The sequence below is a fragment of the Perna viridis genome, chromosome 1, assembly GCF_037379345.1.
Source record: "Perna viridis isolate PV_CMFRI_1.1 ecotype Kerala chromosome 1, ASM3737934v1, whole genome shotgun sequence".
Lineage (NCBI taxonomy): Eukaryota > Metazoa > Mollusca > Bivalvia > Mytilida > Mytilidae > Perna > Perna viridis.
Window position 1 is genome coordinate 47,622,620 of NC_142445.1, and position 23,106 is coordinate 47,645,725.

The 23,106-nt window shown below is 32.7% G+C and overlaps 1 protein-coding gene across 3 annotated transcripts in view; it reads left to right on the plus strand.

The window, feature by feature from the left end:
* The first annotated feature begins 12,200 nt into the window (after positions 1–12,200).
* The window catches only part of LOC148629080 (3'-5' exoribonuclease HELZ2-like), a 30,258-nt gene continuing 19,352 nt past the window's right edge, over positions 12,201–23,106 (plus strand). Inside the window, exons 1-8 of one of the 3 annotated variants that reach the window (XM_088543482.1) lie at positions 12,201–12,350; positions 13,447–13,523; positions 16,193–16,232; positions 18,969–19,075; positions 19,434–19,709; positions 20,150–20,186; positions 21,637–21,770; positions 22,297–22,428. In XM_088543482.1, coding sequence (XP_088399608.1) covers positions 13,458–13,523; positions 16,193–16,232; positions 18,969–19,075; positions 19,434–19,709; positions 20,150–20,186; positions 21,637–21,770; positions 22,297–22,428 — 792 coding nt within the window. In that variant the 5' untranslated portion in view covers positions 12,201–12,350; positions 13,447–13,457. Of the gene's footprint in view, positions 12,351–13,446; positions 13,524–16,192; positions 16,233–18,968; positions 19,076–19,433; positions 19,710–20,149; positions 20,187–21,636; positions 21,771–22,296; positions 22,429–23,106 lie in introns of those variants that run through there. The other 2 variants (XM_088543491.1, XM_088543500.1) reach the window with 2 other exon arrangements.

The window sequence follows — 23,106 nt, forward strand, 5'->3', positions numbered from 1 at the left end:
TATAGAAAGTCTTTCACATTTGTGTTGGTTATCAGTGATATAACAGACCATTATCCATAAGGTCAACAAATAACTGGGTGCTTCATAGGCAAAGCCTAAAGTATACTTTATATAACGATAATAGGTATGGTGTGCATGTCAAAGAGACAACAACTCCACCGGGATGAAAATGTCAGCCCACAAGGCCATCCATTGGTCTTCAATGAACGATGAGGAAACCTTCATACCACTGGGCATTATATGCAGGTGCAGCGGAAGAGTTGCCCCTATATACTCAAATAACAAAAAAAACAAACTAAAGGTGAATACGAAACAAGACATGCAGAGGCCAGAAATTCCTTACTCTGGACAGGCGCAAAAAACGCGGGGAATGGGGTTTAAATACTTTGGCGTGATAACAACCCTCCCCCTTTATACATGTATTCAATCTTTAACACATGGATTCATGGCACTAAAGGAAGGTTGGATTGATAAAACATAAAAATCTGGCTCAGTGTTTAAAGTAATACATAGCAAGATCTATTCTAGTCCTGAAGTGGATGAAATAAATATCTGCCATAGGATGTTAACACAACGATCATTTTTAATCAATTTAATTTTAAGTGCTTTTATTGTGTTTTTAAACAAACCTGATTTGATTTCGCTGTTGTTGTACACCGTGAAATTTTTGAAAAAAAACATTCATAAATACTTAGAATTACATTGGGTACTTTTTTGCCACACACTTGCATTTGATTTATGGAGCAATGTTTAACTTTTTAGGAGAGCAAGGAACGAATTTGTAATAAAAAAAAAACCCAGACTAGCTTAATAATGACTTCCTAAGAGTAAGAACGAAAAAATCGGCGTAAACGGTGTTGCATAATTCTTGGTCCTGTCGGATACAGAATGTTAACTGTCTTATTCTGTATACAAATATCCTCCCATATAAGTATGAGTCTGGTCTGGTTAATATTGGACTATAATTACCTTGAACAAGTAATGATTGAAATATGACTTTATGTCTAGAAATTAGTTATTCACCTTGAATTTTCATTAATGTTTGTAGGTCTTGGTATGTATACATATATATGTAATTTCGATAGTTTGCAAATATACACCATATTTACATGTACATCCGCTGTGAATATATATGGAGACCGATTTTTAAGGTCCATCACGACCATTCTTTTCTATATAGTTCAATATCATACTTGTATTTTTTTTCAAAGCGTAGACAATTTATAATACATAAAATCAGGTATGTTTCGAATGACAAAAATTGAAAGCATACATCACGGTACCAAGATATATCATCTTTAGCTCACCTTCAGGCCAAAGGCCATGTGAGCTATTGCCATCACTTGGCGTCCGTCGTCGTCGTCGTCCGTCGTCGGGTTAACAGTTATACTAAACTCTTCTCTGAAACTACTCGACTAATTTGAACCAAACTTGGTATGAATGTTCCTTTGGGTATCCTGCATAGAACTAATGTGGGGATTTTTGATTCGTCGAAAAACATGGCCACCGTTACTAAAAATAGAACATAGGGGTCAGACAGTAGTTTTTCCCATATATCTCCTAAACCGTTAGGTTTAGCTGAATTCTGACATGGATAAAAGTGTGCAACATGTTGAGATCTATCTCTGGGCAAATTTTGGTTTTAATCCGTTAAGCCATGTTGGGGTTATTGCCCTTTTTCAACGATTTTTGCTATTTTTAATGTTATTACTTTCAAAAATCTTCTCCTCTGACACTACTTGACCAATTGAAACCAAACTTGGTATGAATTTCTTTAGAGTATCCTGCATAGAACCGATTTGGGGATTTTTGATTCGTTGAAAAACATGGCCGCCGTTACTAAAAATAGAACATAGGGGTCAGACAGTAGTTTTTCACATATATCTCCTAAACCGTTAGGTTTATCCAAATTCTTTCAATAGCTGAAATGATCCATATTATTAGGACTACAAAAGTCTTCAGACTCCTTGTAAGAGTTATTGCCCTTGAAAGGGGGAAAATGACTTTTTTTTAATAGTTTTCAGTGAATATCCTGAAAACTATGATAGATTAAAAGAAACTTACAGTTGTTGAAAAGATCTTGTGACAAGTCCTACCAAAGACTTCTTGAGTCAAAATTGTTGGGCAACTTCTTGTTTAATTCATTGCATTTGAAAGGCAAATTCAACAAGGTGAGCGATTCAGGCTCCAGGGAGCCTCTTGTTATGATAAAAGTTACTTACAAATTTGGATAAATGTTTACCTGTAACTTCTAAAAGGCATACTTTATATATTTCGAACAAAACCTCTATTTTTTTAGTGAATATCAACTAACTTAATATTTTCTGTAATATTTGAAAAAAAAATAATTCAGTTCAATTCATTTGGATACCTTGTCATGTTCATAGTCTTAAAAATATTAATAATAAAATTTCGACTTTTCCCAAAAACTCCTCAAATTTTGTACTATTACTAAAAATTGTAATTGATATTTCTGGTATCATTCACTAGGGAGAAATTCACAGCGACCGATTTATTTAGACCCGTGTTCGAGAAAGCTACTATAATCATTGTTTTAGATTTCAGTAGTTTCACTTAATAAATACTTTATAGCTGATCTGATCCGAAAGACTAAACATCGTTTAGCTAGATCCTTTAATCTCCGTTTCCGCTATATAGATGACGTATCATCGTAAAACAATCCTAGTTTCGGGGATTTGATATATTGCATGTACTACAGACACTGTGAAATCAGCCTCATATCTTGACCTACACTTAGATATTGATGATAAGAGAAAACTATTGATCAAACCTTACGACAAACGTGATGACTTTTCATTCAGAATTGTCAACTTTCCTTTCATCTGTGGCAACATCCCTTCAGCACCTGCGTATGGATTTTTCATATCAAGACTCATACGTTATGCCAGGGCTTGCCGAAACTATACAACTTTTTGTATCGCGCTAGACTTCTAATAAGTTGGCTTCTGGAACAGGGTTATGTTGCAACAAGATTAAAGTCATCACTACAAAAGTTTTATGGTCGTCATCATAAACTCGTGGGTGGTTACGGTGTATCCATCTAAGCCATGAAAACTGATTTATTCGACGTGTCATAGTTTTCCTTTCCTCTTTCGTCTACCCCAGACTTGACTTTCTATGAGCAACTCGGCGAATGCTTCTAAAAACGCAGAGGACGCTTACCCTACCAGTGCACCTGGTCTATATTCCCAATGTTTAGTGGAGCTACAACATTTGTTCCCTGGATTACACTGCAACACTGTTCATATATGAAAGTACACACGGTAATTTTTATGCCACACACTTGCATGTATACGGTAATGATAACATTTTTAAGGAGGGCAAGGAACAAGAAAATTGAGATAAAAAAAGAGCCCGAATTACTTCGTAATTGTTTCTAATAGTAAGAACTAAAGCACTGTGACAAATAACTTTTATGTATGTAATCCCACATCATTGTCGCAATTTATACTTAATACGGAAAAGTCAATTCTGATCCTATATACCCTCCTTCTCCCAGTTAATTCTATGGCTGCACGTGTTCTCCTATGCCAGGTATATTATGGGTGTGAACATGTGTGGAAATTACTGGAGAAGAGTAAGCACAGAATAGTCATTTTGCTAAACAAGATAAAATAATGTCGTTTCATTGTTGCCTTGCTTGGCAGTATTCCAGTATTAATATTTGGATATTTACAACTTAATAAATCCATGTTTTATCACTTTGAATAATATTTTACTATAACGACTACAACGATGACAACCCACACAAAAATTGAAACGCTTGCAACATTCTGACAACTTAGTCTTTCTTTACCAGTACCTTTTCAAACAAAAAACTTCACACACAAATCACGATGACTTAAGGTGCAAATCTTCCGATTAGAATGCAATATATGCAGTTTGTATTCGTCGGTGATACTCAAGAAATCTTAACCAAATGAATGTGCAGTCATCGTTCAGGAATAACACAAACAAATTCTTAACAGTTTTTCAACAGTTCAATCAACAATATCATTAATACCTCTCTATAAAAATTCGTGTTCTTGAAAAAAGTACACCACCCAACGAAGTGTCATATCCAAAGTTAAAACTAAGGTCAAGAAGAAAAAAAAATACCGGATACGCGGTGTAGGTACTGCAATACCTCACGGGAAATATTTAATACAGATACGTAAAGAAGTATAATGTGGGTTAGAAAGGAGTTGAATAATGGTGTAAAGCTGTTTGATGATGTCACCAAGGGAAACATGGGACTTATTAGCAGACTAAAAGATAAAACATTTGATGGACAGAAGTTACATTAGAAAATATTAACCTTAGATTGAGTTGGTTGGTCATAGGGAGGTAACTCCAATAACTCTATTCACAAAACATAAATGTGATGTATGCTGTACATAATAGTATTGAAATATTTTTGTTTTAATTTATTTTCTTATCACAATATAATATTGTATGCTATTTTTTTATTTTTTTATCAAAGTAGATTTTGCTAAGATTTGTTTGTGCGAAGTTTGAAAAGCTATGTGATAGTATTAGGCTTTAAACCAAATTATCAAGATTTCTTGGAAACATATAATTCTTTTAGAAACTCATCTTTAATTTTCATTTCCTTCCCTCTCAATTTCTCTTTTGTATTTATTTATATTCTTTCAACTTGGAATTAATATGGCCTGTAAAGTTTTAGATCCTGTATACTCTTTTAATTTCTTTTGTCCTTCATACTTAACATTTACATACTTATGTAGACTATTTAAGAAATGGGATTCATTAACATTTTAAAAGTGAACTCTCAAGGTCTTGGTGATCCTGGAAAAAGAAGAGATGTACTCAACATGCTTAAATCAACTTATATTATTTACTGCTTACAAGATACTTATTTTGTGAAAGAAAATGTACCGATAGTCAGATCTATTTGGGGATATGTATGTTTCATTTCATCTGTAACTTCAAATGCAAGATGAGTAGCGGCATTGTTATAATTAATGTTGATTTAAAGTGTATAAGGAGAAAAAATTATACATGTGGTGATTTCCAAGCCTAAGATATGGCTGTAGATAGTAATTAAATGACATTTGTAACTTCCTATGGACCTAAGCAAGACAAACCTGATTTTTTTGTTAATATCATGCCCATCAAAGAAGATTTTGATAATAAAAACTTGTCCTTTGTAGAGGCTAATCATGAATCCAAGGACTGACTATTGTAGATATTTAAGTATTTAAGTAGCAGTCTTTATAAAAATCTGACATAAGGTGATTCATATATGTCAAAAACCCACCGACTTCAGTTTTATTCCTCGTTCAGAAACAGTTACTGATCACATAACCAGTCTTAGTTTTTCATTTGAAGGTTGCGCTTTTGAGATAAAAAAAATATGTAGATTGTACTTGAAATCGGCTCTTTGCAAGAGTAATCGTTCTTGATTTTGCTTGATTTGGCTGATTTTAGTCGAAGATAAATATAAAATGTTCTCAAAGTGCAGATCTTAATACAGAAATACATATTATGTAAATATATAGCATATGCAGATTGAAAAGCATTGTTTGTTCGGTTGGTTTTTATACACCATGAATCACTTTACTATTGGCGGTATCTGGATTCGATGTGGACTGGTACTTAAATATAAATAACCCTAATTCAATAGGGAATATTTAAAAGATAATAGAAACCTGGAATCTAGTTGATCCTTTAATGGAATTTTCTCCATATACTCCAGGTACACATGGAGAAAGAAAATACCACTGTGCCTGACAATATGCTTTTCTGTGTAAAAGGATGAAAAGTGGTAATCGATTCGAACACTCTATAATGTATAAGAATTATTTATTAATCCATTCATTAGAGGTAAAGGTTTGTGGAAATCTAAAACTCATTGTTATATGAAACTGATTATGTCAAATGTATAAAATATCAATAAATCATAATAAACAAAAAAGCAATAATGTGTTTCAGTTTAAACTATGATAATATTGAAAAAATAGAAAATAAGAACCTAAATTTATGTATCAACAATCCGCTATTTTTTTAATACTTTGCTAATGGAAATAGGAGGTAAAACAGTATCCTATTCAAGTTATTTGAAGAAACATTTTATTTTTCAAATCTGATCTTTGTGAAAGAGTAATCACGGGAACCAAGATTTTAGCTCAAATCAATAGAATGTAATCCAGGGAAAAAGACCAGACATAAAAAAACAGACAAACACAACAAAGGACATAAAATTACCAATAATAATACATACAAAGTAATTAGGTAAATGCACAACTCGGGCTCCACTAAAACAGGAAGCATGGACCAGGTGTACCGGTGAGGTAGGCACTTTAAGCTCTCCTAGAAACACCCACCGAGTTGCTCATAAAAAGTCCGGGGTAGACGAAAGAGGAAAAGAAATCTATTACACTTCGAACAAATCAGTTTTCATGGTGCAGATGGATACACCGGAACGATCCGGGAGTTTATGTAACGACCTTAAAAATTATGTAGTGATGACTTCAATCTTGAGGCAACATAACCTTGTTCCAGATGCCTAATTGTAAGACGTCTAGCGCGATACAAAAAGTCTGCGTAGTTACGGAAAGCTTAAGCATAACATATGAGTTATGATATGACACTCCATACGCAGGTGCTGAAGGGATGTTGCCACAATTGAAAGGAAAGTTAACAATTCGGAAAGAGAATTCATCGTGTATGTCGTATATTTTGGACAATAGTTTTCCCTCACCATCGATATCTTAATGTAGGTCAAGATATGAGGCTGATGTCACAGTGTCTGTAGTAGAGATTAAAGGATCAAGCTAACCAATGTACCTTTTTTATCAGATCTGCTATAAAGCCAGTAGTCTCATAAGAGTGAAGGACTAGGTCAGCAAATAGAGGAGCACAATTTGTTCCCATTGGAATACCGACCGTTTGTTAAAAACGCGTCCACTACACTGGACAACTGTTAATACTGAACACATGTTAACGAACAAAAACTCCAGCATTTTGAAAACTTCGGTATATTAGGAAGATGATTTGGTATTAGTTTTTACAAGGTATGAGGAATCTCTACCAAGAACTACATATTTGTATCTAGCTGCATCGTCTTTGTTAGAGTAATAACGATTTATAATGTTTTTGAGTCGAGATTTTAACTGAGTATGGGGAATAGAAGTATAGTGAGTTTAAAAATCATAGGTTTCAATGCTATTGTATTCTGATAATATTCTTCGATTGAGGATTTCCAGAAGATCTTTCGAATTTTTCAGGGATCACATTGAATTAATACCACTACGGGAGTAACCAGTGTCAATGTAAGACTGGAGATCCTCTTTGTGAGTATTAAAGTTAGAAGTTGTGAAAGAGGTTTGGTAGTACATTTTGCAGATCCAGCTATGTGAAGTTGTTTGTATGGATTCTTGTGGAGTTAAGGAATCCAGTACATAGACGGTAAATCACAGTCATCGTCTTTGGTAGAGAGACCAAAAGAGGATAGGACAAATTTATTATTTTCCACTATCTCTTCCTTCTTTCGAGAGTGTAGTGAAAGTATAGGTCTTATTACTTATATTATTTTCTGTGTCTACCTCTGATAATAAATATTGAAAGTAATACGTTTTGCAGAGGAAAAAAAACCAATGTTGTTTTGGACTTTTTGCTGGTACGACAACATATTTGTCATGTATAGTAGGCAATGTTTTTGCTACATCGGGGTCTTTTAAAACAGCTGATGCAGCATTCACACTCATTGACATACTTAAATCTCTCATACGTTTCAGAATTTATCTGTACAAAATTTGAATTTCTTAGAATAAAAAAGGTAGATCTGGAAAAGCTGCGTAAAGAAAAATGAGATGTTAATTGATCAGATCTAGAGCAAAAGTGATAGAAGGGGAGTAATCCACAAAATATTTCTGCTTCTTGAGTCTAGAAACTTTCAAGTTACAACATGCCAAAAAGACCACTTTGGTATATTGAAAGAAACTGAAACTTTCTACCAAAACTTAAATAACTCTGAAGACCATGTATTATATAATGTGGGGTAGAAGATATTAGATCAGACTTTATAGATCATGATTTTTAAACACTCACTGATGTGCAAAAGATGTCTTTAGAAGTGGCAATAACTGTAGTAGGGGCGAATGAAGTATTGAAAATATGAACAATTATAAATCATTAGGATCTGATGGTTTTCAGTAGAATTTTTAAGTTCTTTAGGATAGATATTAGTTTCTTTGCTATTCAATCTTTGACCTACGCTTCAGGATAAGGGCATTTCTCAGTTACACAGAAGAATTTACTTCTTGTCCAAAAGATTACAAACCAAAATATGTTTTGAAGAATTTGCGTCCTATTTCTTTACTTAACTCCAAAGATTTGATAAATCTTGATCAAACCAGGGGAAGGGGGGTACATAGGAGATAATATTAGTGTCGCGGATATATTAAACCCTATCGGCGCCAAAACGACATTTTTTGTCATTTACTGCAAGAACGCCATAACGACATTTACTTAAACAATAAGTAAAGCTGAAACTATTATGCTAAAATATCTTGTATGAAGTTAGGAAAATAACAGATATGTGTTCGAAAATGTAGGACGACGTCGCATTGTGACATCGTTATGTATATGACGTCATAGTTTAGACGGATCCGTAAAATATGGCCGACGTCAACCTTGGAGCCAACATAACTTTATGGGATTACTATTTGAAGTTTTTAGACCATAGTATTGTTGACATTTTAGTTACAGGAACAAACAGATATGCAGAACAAAGTATAGCTGCTAAGAAAATACAACCGAGCCTAATACCAAAAAATCCTTGATGTAGGAATTGGAAACCGATAAACCGCCTGGAAATGCTCGCGTTTATAGGTTTGGTGCTGACTTTAGGAGTTGTATAAAAGCCAACATATGAATCGTGTTTGGAGAATAATGCACGGATGTTAGAACTGTCAAATTTGCGAAGCAAATTTTTGGTCGTTTTCAATACTAGATAAAGATATATCAATAAAATGTTGAAATGGTATACTATATCAGTAATTGTACAAACAATTTTCAAAGCATGGAATGTTATTGTTAAAAAAGGAAAAAAATATAATTTAAAATGTTTTTAAACTAGCTTAATATGGTGCAATAATGATGTCACTGTGAAAAAAAACACATCTTTTGTAAGAAATGGTTTGAAAAAGGAATATGTTTTGTTTGTGACATCTTGAATGAATTGACATTTCAGCTAAGTCACAGAATTGCAATAGAGGACGCTTACCTTACCGGTGCACCTGGTCCATGCTCCCAGTTTTTAGTGGAGTACGAGTTGCTCATTTACTTTCGTTACTTTGTATGTATGATTTTAGTTACTTTATGTTCTTTGTTGTGTATGTCTGTTTTCCATGTCTGGTCTTTGTCCCTGGATTACATTCTTTTGATTAACGCTATAACCTTGGTTCCCATGATTACTCATTGACATCATGGAGTACAATGAAATTTTATCTGCCTTAAATAAGTTATAAAAACATTTTAATCTGAAGATATTATTGTATCATATCATTTTGTTCCATCTTTTTGTTCACTTATTTTTTAACAGAGCATTTCAAACCTGATTTCCTTCCAATTATGCATGTAGGTCAGTACTCATGGTTGCACTGAAAATTATTTTAAAATGCAACACATATGTGTTTAATGTTTTATATATTGCAATACTTTAATTGTAAGCAAATTTCTTTTTGGTATTATGAACTAGTGCAAATGAAATCAGCTAGAATATATGTGTGTATAATAATAGTATTGCTGTAAATGGTTGTTAGTACGTATGCATATAACATGTAGTCATGTGCTGATTTTCTTAAAATCCATATTCCATATTCCTATACTTCCCCTAAATCGATTTTATTTTTCAACTACAAAAAGGTATTACAGGACCATTAGTTTGAAAGCAAGAATATTATCAAATACGTTTATATATATATATATATATATATATGTATGTGTGTATATATACGGGTCTGAAAAATTCCCAACGTTGTTAGAACTGTCAAATTTGCAAAGCAAATTTTTGGTCGTTCCCTCCGCGGGACTCGAACTCGTACCGCTGTGACATCTATGGCAACACCGCCTGCACTAAGTCCAGCGCCCTAGACCACTCGGCCAGCTAGGCTATATAAAAATATAGCTTTCGCTGGCCGGGTCATTCCTCCTCGTAGGATTAATCTAGGGCTGTAACTTAGTACACGATGTATGGTAGTACGGTAGTAGGGCGCTGGACTTAGTGCAGGCGGTGTTGCCATAGATGTCACAGCGGTACGAGTTCGAGTCCCGCGGAGGGAACGACCAAAAATTTGCTTCGCAAATTTGACAGTTCTAACATCGTTGGGAATTTTTCAGACCCTTCTATAAGTTTACGTTATCTTCCCTGTATCAATTTGATCCGATGGAGCAGTGTAGCGAATAGAATCGTCACATTCTGAGACGTTGTATATATATATATACATATATATATATATATATCAATGGTATGTTCAGCCTTTTGAATAAATCAGTTTTCATGGTACGGATGGATACACCATAACGATCCACGAATTCATTATGACGGCCTTTAAACCTCTGTAGTAACGACTTCAACCTTGTAGCAACATAACCATTTTCCAGGAACCTAACTGTAAGAAATCTAGCGCGTTACAAAAAGTCTGCATAATTACGGCAAGCTGAAGGAATGTTGCCACAGATGAAAGGAAAGTTGACAATACGATAAGAAACCCAACAAAATTATAAAATTAAAATGTTGCTTATAACTGTCTGTTTGCAAAAACCAAGGATTACTACTTACAAACTAGAAATAAAAGCAAATGAAAAGGTATTTAATAACATATTGCGCCGTTATGCTAAATGCTAATGCATAACATAGTACATTTAAACAAATTTACTTACAATATTGGGACTCTGTACATCAGATAAGGGAAAAAGATGATTACACTAGTTTTTGTTACCATATACAATCCAGTTCAAAACAAATAATGAGAGCTGTCATTAAAAATTGAAATGTCCTCCAATGTTATTAAAGATATACCTTCATATTCAAAAGGAAACACAGACCAATTCCTCTGATGGCTATACATCGTCTTAAGATTACCTAATCATTTATACATCAGAATATATACTAGACTGCTTAGATCAGCGAAATAAAATCATTGTAAAATTGAATTTTAATTACCAAGACATATCATTTTTTTATAAAAATACAACGTCATCTCTTTAAAATTCTTGTAACATATAAATTGATACAAAACCAGTTTAGTATTAAATTGGTCAAATGTATATCTGTATGCATATTGCATGTGTAAACTAAAAAACAGTGTCAGTTTTCCTAAACATAAATACGTAAATAATTAATTCATATCACTCAGATATAGATTTTATGACAAATTTCTATTTTTAATAATAAGATAATTCAGATAACAGTATCCGTATCTTATCAGTGTAAACATTTAAATAAATGTGTTTTATTTTAATAATTACAGATGTAAAATGTTTTTTTATGCAATCAATTTTGATGAATGTCAAATATGCTAACGTCCAGGTTTGATTTGTCAAATTAAAGTTTTCAAAAGTCAGTCTATAGTAAGACTGTGCTGATATCAATTTTTATCATCCGATTATGTTAATCCATATCTAAAAGTGTCGTTATGTCATATTAATATTTGTTTATGACTTTAATTGTGCAAGGTTTAATTTCTTAACAAAATCGTGAAATAAAACAATAACATAAATCAAACAATAATTAATATTGTCTAACTAGTTGAAATTTCATATAGTACATAAATAATCTTATAATTTATACCATTCAGAAGAAGATTGTACTAGTATTTGGAGTTTTGATTGAAGATATCAGGACCATTCAAGAAATGGTCGATATTAAAAAAAAATCATATTTGACACTTACTCGTGTAACTTCTATTTTCTTTTTTTAGTCGTTATCTCTAGATTGCGATCTCTGTGATTATAGGTTCCTTTGATTCCCTTTCTTGTTAGATATTCCATAGATCGGGTTTATTCTTGTAATATTATCGTAGATTCTTCAACTTTAATTTGCCTATTCCTCTGTTATTTTTAATTTGTCCCACCAATAATCCCTAATTAATTGAAAAATGAAAGTGAAAATAGTTCTTAACATGTTCCGAAAATCAAATTTTGTAACCATTTTTATTTATATCTCCAGGTAATTTTTTATGACCCGGAACTTTACCATAAAAGTAGATGATATATTGCATTATCTACCATTACAAATGAACGGCTGCCAATGGAATGACGACTCCAAAACCATCGAATGATTTATAAATAAATCAAACAGCTATTGTGTTTCGATTAAAAAGGTAAGAAAAAATATGAAAAAATCGAATATACGACTGATATTTCAAAAGACAATTTAATGTATTGAAACAATATATTTTATTTTTCAATATAAGTTACCCGGTTTACCAGTATAAATACATGTATTAAACTATTTACGAGCTATCATTTTTTTTTTATTTGATTACAATATGAATGTGAATTTTTTTTCAATTGAAATTAATTATAACTAGTTCAAAGGAAGAAAACGAAAGTAATTTATGGTTGAACCCACCCGTTTGGAATTTTCAGAAACTCAGTGGATCATATTCTATAATAAGTTAGGTTAGTAATTTAATTTTAAATGAGCTATTGTCTAAAATGACAATTGGAATTTTCAGAAACTCAGTGGATCATATTCTATAATAAGTTAGGTTAGTAATTTAATTTTAAATGAGTTATTGTCTAAAATGACAAAACCCTTTAGAGTGTACCATTGATATTTACATAATCTAATTACAGCTTCATATGTATCTATTTTTTCGTAGTTTAATCAGTCGAATCTTTTGTATCTGCGAGTATAGTAAATATATTGACCAGCGATTTAAGAAAATAAGGAAAGAAAATCATGATAAACAATACAATATAACACAATACAATATAGTTCTTGTCCTACTATATCATGTCAGACTTAGTTCAAATGTTCAAAGTTTTGACTTATTTTTATTTATCAAAGTTTTTATTTAATGAATACATTCGGTGAATATCATTAGCGTGTCCTATTTTTGAAAGTCACAGTCAGTTCAGATATTTATCAGTCAATTTTCTCAACATTTATCCCGGACTATCAGTAAAAACATCTATAATAATCAGTAAGACTCTCCAGTACTGACTGGTTTTATAAATCTGTGAAAATCTTTTGTAATCATTCAAATTGATAAGCAATGGAAAATGAGGACGACTAATCAAAGGAACCAAAATTATAGCGAAAATCAAAAGGAGGTAAGCAAGGAAATCAATTTTCATACAGAAATTATAAAATGACGTCCCAAACAAACAAAAATAGAAAAATGCGGATGTATTATTTTGACCTTTCTATACGTGAAATGGTTATCATTAGTTTTCCTTGTTTTTATGTAGTTTCTTTAACCATGGCACGTAATGAGTTATCAGAAGAAATATTGTATATGAGAGTAACGGACAAAGAAGAAAGCCCGGTAAGAATATGTAATATTAAATAGTGTAATAAAATATAGTTTAGCATATATTTCAGATTATATAACAATGTTTATGAACATAAATTTACTTCTTTCATAAATAAAAGAAATAAAAAAAGTACCTACAAAGAGATACTAGTGGGGCATGAATCGCTAACTCAGGCTATTTCTATGCTATTTTTTTCGTCTTATGAATATGTGATTTCAGGAATATTCCAGAAATTGAAACTTCTTTTCCTATCTTTTACGGTTCTTACTAAGAAGAGAAGGTGGTTATATTTTATCCTCCGAGGGTAATAAATGCTTACAGAAGTCATCTATTCCCGAGAAGTCTTACTTCGGACTGATTATAAAGATGATTCAGGCTCCTTTGTATTTATAATGGCTTTCAAGATTCTTTTTCCATTTAAGGATGATAGCTTTTTATACGGAGTCATCCTACATCTTCGACTTATGAAGGCTGATTAAATAGGTTCATTTCATCAGTTGAAAGTTTCTTTTTACCTTTTACGATTTTAAAGATTTTGACTAAAGTTGTAAAAATCTTTTGCATCATACTGGAAATAACCTGTATAAAAAGTGAACCTACAACTCGACACACAAAAGACTTTCTTGATTCTTATTAAATACAAAAAAAATACCAATTTTATATATTGTAAGTTTCGATATACTGTACACGTGTTTCAAGAAGTAACCAATCAACAGCAGCATTAAAATCAAATATGTAGGTAGATCACGATAAAAAATTAGTTGTATACAAGAAGTACTCAAAACCAAAACTATCGAAAGAGGAAGCCAAATCCATCACCGAGAGGTTCTACCATATGCAATGCAAGGAATGAAGCCTCAGTGTTTAAAGTATTTTTAAATTTGGAATACTGTTAGATTTCATTCCATTCCATTGATCGAAAGTTTTTAACTACCTCTACTTAATTTCCAGATATTGTCTGAAAACTGAAAATATTGCCACATTGGCATTTCAAAGATAAAAAGAGTAATCAAGGGAACCAAGATCATATCGGTAATCAAAAGAATGCAATCCAGGGACAGAAACCAGACATGGAAAACAGACACACACAACAAAGAACATGAAGTAAAAAAAAATTATACATACAAAGCAACAAAAGCCAATGAGCATCTCGGACTCCACCAAAAGTTGAGAGCATGGACCAGATGCACCGGTAGGATAAGCGTCCTCTGTTTTTCTAGAAACACCCATCGAGTTGCTCATAAAAAGTCAGGTCCGGAAAGAGGAAAGGAAAACTATGATACATTGAGTTTTCATGGTGCAGATGGATACACCATAACGATCCACGAGTTCATGATGACGACCACAAAACTTCTGTAGTGATGACTTCAATCTTGTTGCAACAGACTCTGTTACAGAAGCCTAGTTGTTAGAGTTCTAGCGCGATACAAAAAGTCTGCGTAGTTTCGGCTAGCTCTGGCATAACATATGAGTTGTGATATGAACACTCCATACGCAGGTGCTGAAGGGATGTTGGCACAGATGAAAGGACAGTTGACAATTCTGAATGAAAAGTCATCACGTTTGTTGTAAAGTCTGGTCAATAGTTTTCCTTTACCATCGATTTCTAAGTGTAGGTCAAGATATGAGGCTGACTTTACAGTGTCTGTAGTATCCTTTATCTCAAGTTCTTTGGGGTAAATCCCCAAAATTAGGATTGTTTAAATATGACACATCATCTATATAGCGGAAACTGATATTAAAGGATCTAGCTAAACGATATTCTTTCTTTCTGATCATATCAGTTATAAAGTCTGCCTCATAAAAGTGAAGGAATAGGTCAGCAAGTAGAGGAGCACAAATTGTTCCCATTGGAATGCCTGTTTGTTGAAAAACGCGTCCACCACACTGAACAAATATGTTGTCCATTAAAAATTCCAGCATTTTGTAAACATTATTTATTACAAAGCATGAGGGATTTCTACCAAGATCTATATATTTGTATCAACGATGTATAATGTTTTTAAGTCGGGATTTTAACTGAGTATGGGGAATAAAAGTATGCAGTGTTGAAAAATCATAGTTTTTAATGTATCAAAACATTAAAAACTCCACCAAAAGTAACTCTTAACTTCCGTCGTAATAAAGTTTATTGTGAAACTTATCATAAGGATTATTTCTTTAATTGAAAGTTTTGATTTATCTATTACGGTTTTCAATATATTAAGTATGAGCTGCAAAACACTAATATTGTTTTTGCTTTTCAATGCATTCTTCAAAAGTTCACATGGTCCATTGGTCCAATAAGGCGAAAAAGGGTTAATTGCTGAAAATTTCATGGCTGTTATGGTATCTTTATAAAGTATTTCTTAACGCCTGTAGGAAGTTATTATCACAACAAATTATTTGAGTTGTGAAGGCCATTGTTTTATGTTACGAGGAGTTGAGAAATGTTTTGCAACATAAATTTACAAATCTTTAATTAAAACATCATTTCATCCGAATTTGAGAAGTTCACACGATTTTCATTTATTCCACAAACCAAAATAGAGAATCATTACAAAATATAAAAATCAAGTTAATAAACGGAAACTATTAAGCATCCATTCAATCGATAGATTTGCGTAATAAGAGTTAAAAGTATTTCAGCAATGTACAATATTTGAGTCTACCTTGAATGTATACTTAATGTATTTTATAGGTTAGTTCTATTTGTTCTGAGATAGAACAGTTTTATCAAGGTTAGTTAATTTTATATTATCAGCCAAAATCGTTGTTTAATTCTATTAACTACCAGAAACAAAAGGGAAGCACATGAATATCATCGCCAATGTTCTGTAGTCTTTATCGCATTTGCTGTGTTCATCTCCATAGAATTTGATTCACGATTAAAATGTTTGATTTTCATAAATGGCTGCATGAAGCGGCTCACCAAGGTTACTTTTAAAAGAATTATACCAACAAAAGGCAAAGTTCGGCTCTCAAAGCCTTCTACAAATTTCTAAATGTTATTATTTGAACGGGAATGACTTATACAAGCTGCAAAACGAATCTTTTGAAATAATTAACATTTGTTCACACCGATTTCACTTAGTTTATTATAGTTTTAGGTGTGATTAATGATGATGATATCTGTTGTGTTTTTTTTTTTTTTTTTTCTAAAATTGATACGAGGACTTTGTCACATGGCATTGTCTGTAGACTTTCGTTTGGTACCCGTCCATGTTTTTAGACGGATTTTTTTTGTTTATTTGGCACTACTTTCTCCAAGTCATTTGGGGTTAGATGAACTATCAATCGGCTTGTTATAATGAGAAGACATACTGAACACTGTTTTAGCCGACAAAAGTGAAAAGAATTATTGCGTCAAACACCCAAAGTCTTTCTTAACTCTACCCAACGAGTGAAAAGTCGTTCGATTGACATTTATAATTAATGGTATGCTATTGCTCTAACTTTTTGGTTCTATTGACTCTCCAGGCAACCTAAACACGCAAGCAATATCGATGTTTTTTTTTTTTTTTTTTCAAAATTGAAGTTCCTTAAGTGACTTGTATAAAGGATTGATACCTGTATATTTAGTATTAATGCATTTCAACTATATTAACAGATCGGGAGTTTTACTATATACGGGCATTGAATACTTGTACACATATAGGGGATGACCCGGAATGACCTATCAATCAAGTCAATGAGATACCCGAATACGTCATTATTGCATATTTACTATAAGTTGTTCTCACGTGTTTTAATATTATATTTAGGTACATTTTCAATTGATATTATCACCTCTCGACTTTCATTAAAGTCTTCTTTTTTATATTGAATATTATATGTATTGAATAAAGTTGTATTTCTATGAACCAAGAGGCCGTCAATACATTATTTAGTAAAAAAAAAAACAAGTCTTGAAAGGAAGCGTGCGCCTCTGTAGAAAATGCTTTATCAAGTAATTACTTGAAAGTGAAATCCTAACAGCGAGGTCAATTTTTAAGCGGCCTGATTAACTTCCTACACTTTTCTGTTGCGATAATCTTTCCATACACGGCTCTCGTATTCAACTTGTAATCTTTGCTTACACTTTTCAGCCGTTCTTCCTTGAATATCAGCTTTATCTGCTCTTTGTCTAAACTCACTGAATCTGAGATTTACTTCGTTTTTTTTAAATCTCCTCATCTTGGGAGAGTGAGTTGCGGCGTGAATTACTAGAATCAAAAGTTAAAAACAGTGTCAAGGAATTCCATAAACTTTGACATTCCACGCTTTTTTTTCTAGGACTATTTCAATTTTTTTCGGCTACTTTAAATTGATCGCCTACTAGTAAAAGAGTAATCAAGGGAACCAAGGTTATAGCGGTAATCAAAAGAATGCAATCTAGGGTCAGAGACCAGATATGGAAAACAGACAAAGAACATAAAGTAACTAAAATCATACATACAAAGTAATAAAAGCAAATGAGCAAAAACTCGGACTCCACTAAAAACTGGGAGCATGGCTCAGGTTCACCGGTAGTGTAAGCGTCCTCTCCTTTTCTAGAAACACCCGCCAAGTTGTTCATGAAAAGTCAAGTCCGGGGTAGACATACGAGGAAAGGAAAACTATGACACATTGAATAAATCAGTTTCCATGGTGCAGATGGATACACCATAACGATCCACGAGTTTATGATGACGTCCATAAAACTTCTGTAGTGATGACTTCAATCTTGTTGCAACAGACCCTGTTCCAGAAGCCTATTTGTTAGAGTTCTAGCGCGATACAAAAAGTCTGCGTAGTTTCGGCTAGCTCTGGCATAACATATGAGTTGTGATATGAACACTCCATACGCAGGTGCTGAAGAGATGTTGGCACAGACGAAAGGAAAGTTGCCAAGTCTGAATGAAAAGTCATCACGTTTGTCGTAAAGTTTGGTCAGTAGTTTTTCTTTACCATCGATTTCTAAGTGTAGGTCAAGATATGAGGCTGACTTCACAGTGTCTGTAGTATCCTTTATCTTAAGTTCTTTGGGGTAGATGCGATGCATCAAATCCCCGAAATTAGGATTGTTTAAAGATAATACGTCATCTATATAGCGGAAACTGATATTAAAGGATCTAGCCAAACGATATTCTTTCTTTCTGATCAGATCAGCTATAAAGTCAGCCTCATAAGAGTGAAGGAATAGGTCAGCAAGTAATGGAGCACAATTCGTTCGAATTGGAATGCCGACCAATAGTTCGTTATGGTTTTCTCGTGTTTTTGTATCTGCTCTCAGTAAGATCAAACAAATTTATAGGATTTATTTTATTTATTATTCTAGTAATAACTTTTGAAGAATGAAAATTTCCTTGGTCTTTTGTAAAACGCTATATATTACATGATTTTTCATTAATGTCTGTCTTTTAGTTCATTTTGGTTTTTCTTATATTAAAGCATCAAATGTAGGATTTTCCATTTCTAAACTATAGTTAAACATTTGCATTATCTTTATTTAAAAGTTTTTTTACTGGACGGGGATGTAAAACCATATTTGGAATATGCCGTTGAAATCTGCTTTCTGTGGATGCAACTTTTTGGATGTTTAAAAACGCATGAAGACAACCAGGTAATGGAATGACGTTCTTAAATCTTGTAAAGAATTAAAGAATAACGATATTGAATATTTCAACTAGTTTCTTTCTTTTGATAATGTTCAATAAATCTTAAGATTTCTACAGGTATTTATTTGGCTAGAAAGGTTTTAACAAACATGATGCTAATCATATCACATTGCATAGTACTAGTTTCAACATAATTTAACTTAAATATAATAGTGCGTTACGAAGTGGTCTTTCTTCTCAGGGTTCATGCCTTAAAATCCTTATAACGTCGTTTCCGCAATCCAAATTCACGTTGCCGCGTCACAATGTTACACTTAACATTAATTGTTTTTTTTTACTAGAACACAAATCTTATATTTTCAGGTATTTCTTAAAGCCGTTGATAGTATCGGATTTAACACCACAAAAGAACTTCAAGAATATGAAACCAACTCAGACCATACTATCAACAAAAATGAATCTGACACCACAACCAACTTTAAATGTATAAGTGACGCCATTTTTGAGAAAGCTTTTTATGTTTACATAGATCTCAAAATGTCATTGGAGATGATCCAACAAAAATTAAGAAATCCAACAAGTGTGAACCTGTATATTCGAACGAACCAAATCCGGATTGCAAAGTGTTTATATCTCCAGGTAACAGTTCTTATCTTCATTCTGGTTTATGCTTGATAGTTTGTTGTGTAACAAGAGTGAATAACCTTTATGTATTGTCGAGACGATGGTGTTTTAGCATCGTAGTGCATCGTGTAAATATTTTTATCACAATCAAAGTCAATGTTTTATATATATCTTAACTTCAACGGTTGTAGTAAATACAAATGCATAGTTCAAAGTTGTTGAGCATTCTTCGATTAAGAATACATTTTGAGCCCTTTTAGAAATATTTCGAAAGGGAAAATGATGAAAAATAAATATCAATTAAAATATTTCCTCTTGGATTTTGAATCAGACAAATTCTTCCATTTCTTTAGGAGTTTCTTATGATCGGTTAACCTTGTTTAATCTTTAATTGTTTTCTTTAACAACTCATATTCTATTTTTATCAATTCTTTTTTAATACCTTTAATGCACAGGGCGAGTATGAGCATGCATGCTTGATACTAAAGAAAGGTAAGGTCTTTAACTTATCTGTAAATGGAGCTTAAGCAGCAATAGGTACAGGTTATCACTGTTTAGGTTGATGTTTTAGTGAACTATTAGTAGGAATTTTTATGAAAGCTCCGAACCGTATTTCGTGATTTCATTGATCGATTCGTAAAAAAGTTTAAATCTAAAAACTACTTTTGAAGTAGAATAGATTTTTATTGATTGTGATCAATTTTATGTAATGGTTGATTGTACTTTTTTATTTTATGCAATAATTGCTTATAAAGGGAAAATGAAGGGAACCAGGAATCGAATGGTAACCAAAAAGAACATAATCCAAGCATAACGCCTAGACAAGAAAAAATAGACGCACACAAAAAAAGAACATTAAAAAAAACAAAATTACAGACAAATGAGAGGGCATTAACATTATAAATTGACTCCCCAAAGGACGATTATTTTGTTGGATACGATGATAATGCCGCCAGCCACAATCGAGAATATTATAAATGTTAAAGTCAATTTCACTTCCCATGGTCATTCAGTTCATCCATAATGACATCTGCACGGAAAACTATTGCGTTATTTTCATTGAGGAATTTTAAGCAGGCATTGCTGTGTGTGGTTATGCCGCCTTTGCATTAACAGAACTGAGACTATGAAATCAGACTCAGATCTTGACCTTTTCTAAGAGATCGATGGTAAAGGAAAAACTCACACAATACAACATATGTGATGATATCTCGTTTCGGTTCGCAAACTTTCCTTTCATTTGTGCCAACATCCCTTCAGCACCTGTGCATGGAGTTTTCATATGGAGTTTTCTGGTTATGCTAGAGCATGCCGAAAATATACGGACTAGTCTCCTCACAATTAGTCTCCTGAGTAGTGTATGTTGATACAAGGTAAAGTCACCATAAACTCTTGGATTGATATGATGTATCCATCTGTACCATGAGAACCGATTTGTTCACCGTGCCATAGATTTCCTTTCCTTTTCAACACTGGAGGTGACATTTAATTAGCAACTTGGTAGGTGTTTCTAGAGGAACAGAGACTCTTACCCTTCCTGTGCAACTAGTTAATGCTCCCATTTTTTTAAGTCCAGGTTGTTAGTTTACTTCTATTTCCATGTACGTGTTATTTTGGATATTTCATGTTCTTTGTTGTGTGTGTCTTTTTCTTCTTTTCTGGTCGTTGTTGCTGGTTTGTGTTCTGTTTTTTTTAATGTACTTATCTTTGTACCTTTGGTTTCTTTATAATGATCACCACATGACAATGTTTTAACCAATAAGTACAGTTCATTCTCCGCTGATAAGAAATAACTCAAAGTAAAATAATTTATTGATAGGCTGACTTTTTGGCATTTACAAATCAAAACAAAACAAAACTCGTTAAGGCAATATCCATAATTCATGTGATACAATATGTCTTAACTGTTTCTTTTCAATCCTCAACGTACATTAACATTCAGTTGAATGCAACCTACCGGATACGAGAAGTTGTCCAGGTAATGAGGATTTCTACCGGACATGGATCAAATCGTTGGTGAAATTGGGAAAATTCGAAATCGCCAAGAAAAAACTAGCTGAATTTAAAAGCGATGGGGTAAGCTTTTTACCTGAATGCACATACATTAAATTTGTTTTAGCTAAAATGGAAGTAACAATGGATAGTCCTAATGCAGTATTTCAATTTTTGTTAATCTCGATTTTTTAGACAGGAAAATAAACTTAAGACCAGCACAAGAAATGCACTTTTGTCACTAATTTATGTTTTTGACAGATGTACTACTCGCATTTTAACTACATTTTCCTTTACATATTTGACATTAATTCTTGCATTTAATAATGAAAAGTTCGGGATTTTTTTATATCACATGAATCTCAAAGAACCTATATATATTTCTACTATGTTGACCAGGTATACATCTGCATCCCTCTGATTTTGGTATATAAACCTATAATGACATCTGAATTGCTTGTATAATGAAACCCCAAATTTAAATCCGATTTTACTGTTCTGTATGATTTCTTATTTTGATTTGTAATTGTCTAAATTCTCTAACTTATTTGCGTTTCATCTTATTGCCATAATTTTCATTTTATGTCGTTTTTCTTGATCTCATACATAGAAAAAGCAGCCTTATGTATCAGAGTTAGATTTAATGATACATGAAGCAGAGGCAGCCGTCCTATTATCTGACGATAGTGTCTATAGCGACGACGAATATGTCAGGGATTCAAATTATAAACAAATGAAACAGGTTTGAAATTAAGCTTTCATCAGTTTGTAACAAGTTGTAATCACTAATTCAATTAGTGACATTTCATTTTCATTATCAACCAATCGAACTAGATGTAGTTCTATCGTTGGATATTTCTTCTTACACTTATACCAAAAAATATTTTCTGTTTAAAATATATGAAATATATAATTTATTCAATAAATTTGCTCTGGCCTTTGGTAAAGTTATCATTTTGTATTAACCGTATATTTATCTAAGCGCTTGGAATAAATCATGGGCCAGCATAACCCTTCCCCTAGAAGGATTTTTGTAGACCTATATTGTATTCATTAATGATGTATTTGAAACATATTTCCGCCTGTATGCCAAAAAATAAGTGCAGTGCTAGCTACGTATTTAAGAAATGGTGAAATAGTGAAGGCGATGACGTGAAAATTACGAAATTTTACAATAGTAAAGTGAAAATTACACGCGATACAGAAGGCTCATGTACGGGCCACAACTATTTCTGAATCATTACTTCATGGGGCTAAAATATAAAAAGAAACTTTTTTGCAATCATTTCTCGATATTTTGATAGTAACTTTCAATGAATAGATGAACTGTTGATATTTTATTGTTTTGTTTTTTAATTGATTGTTGATCACTAAAAATAGGGTAACTTCTTATGATGATGACTATCCAATACATTAAGAG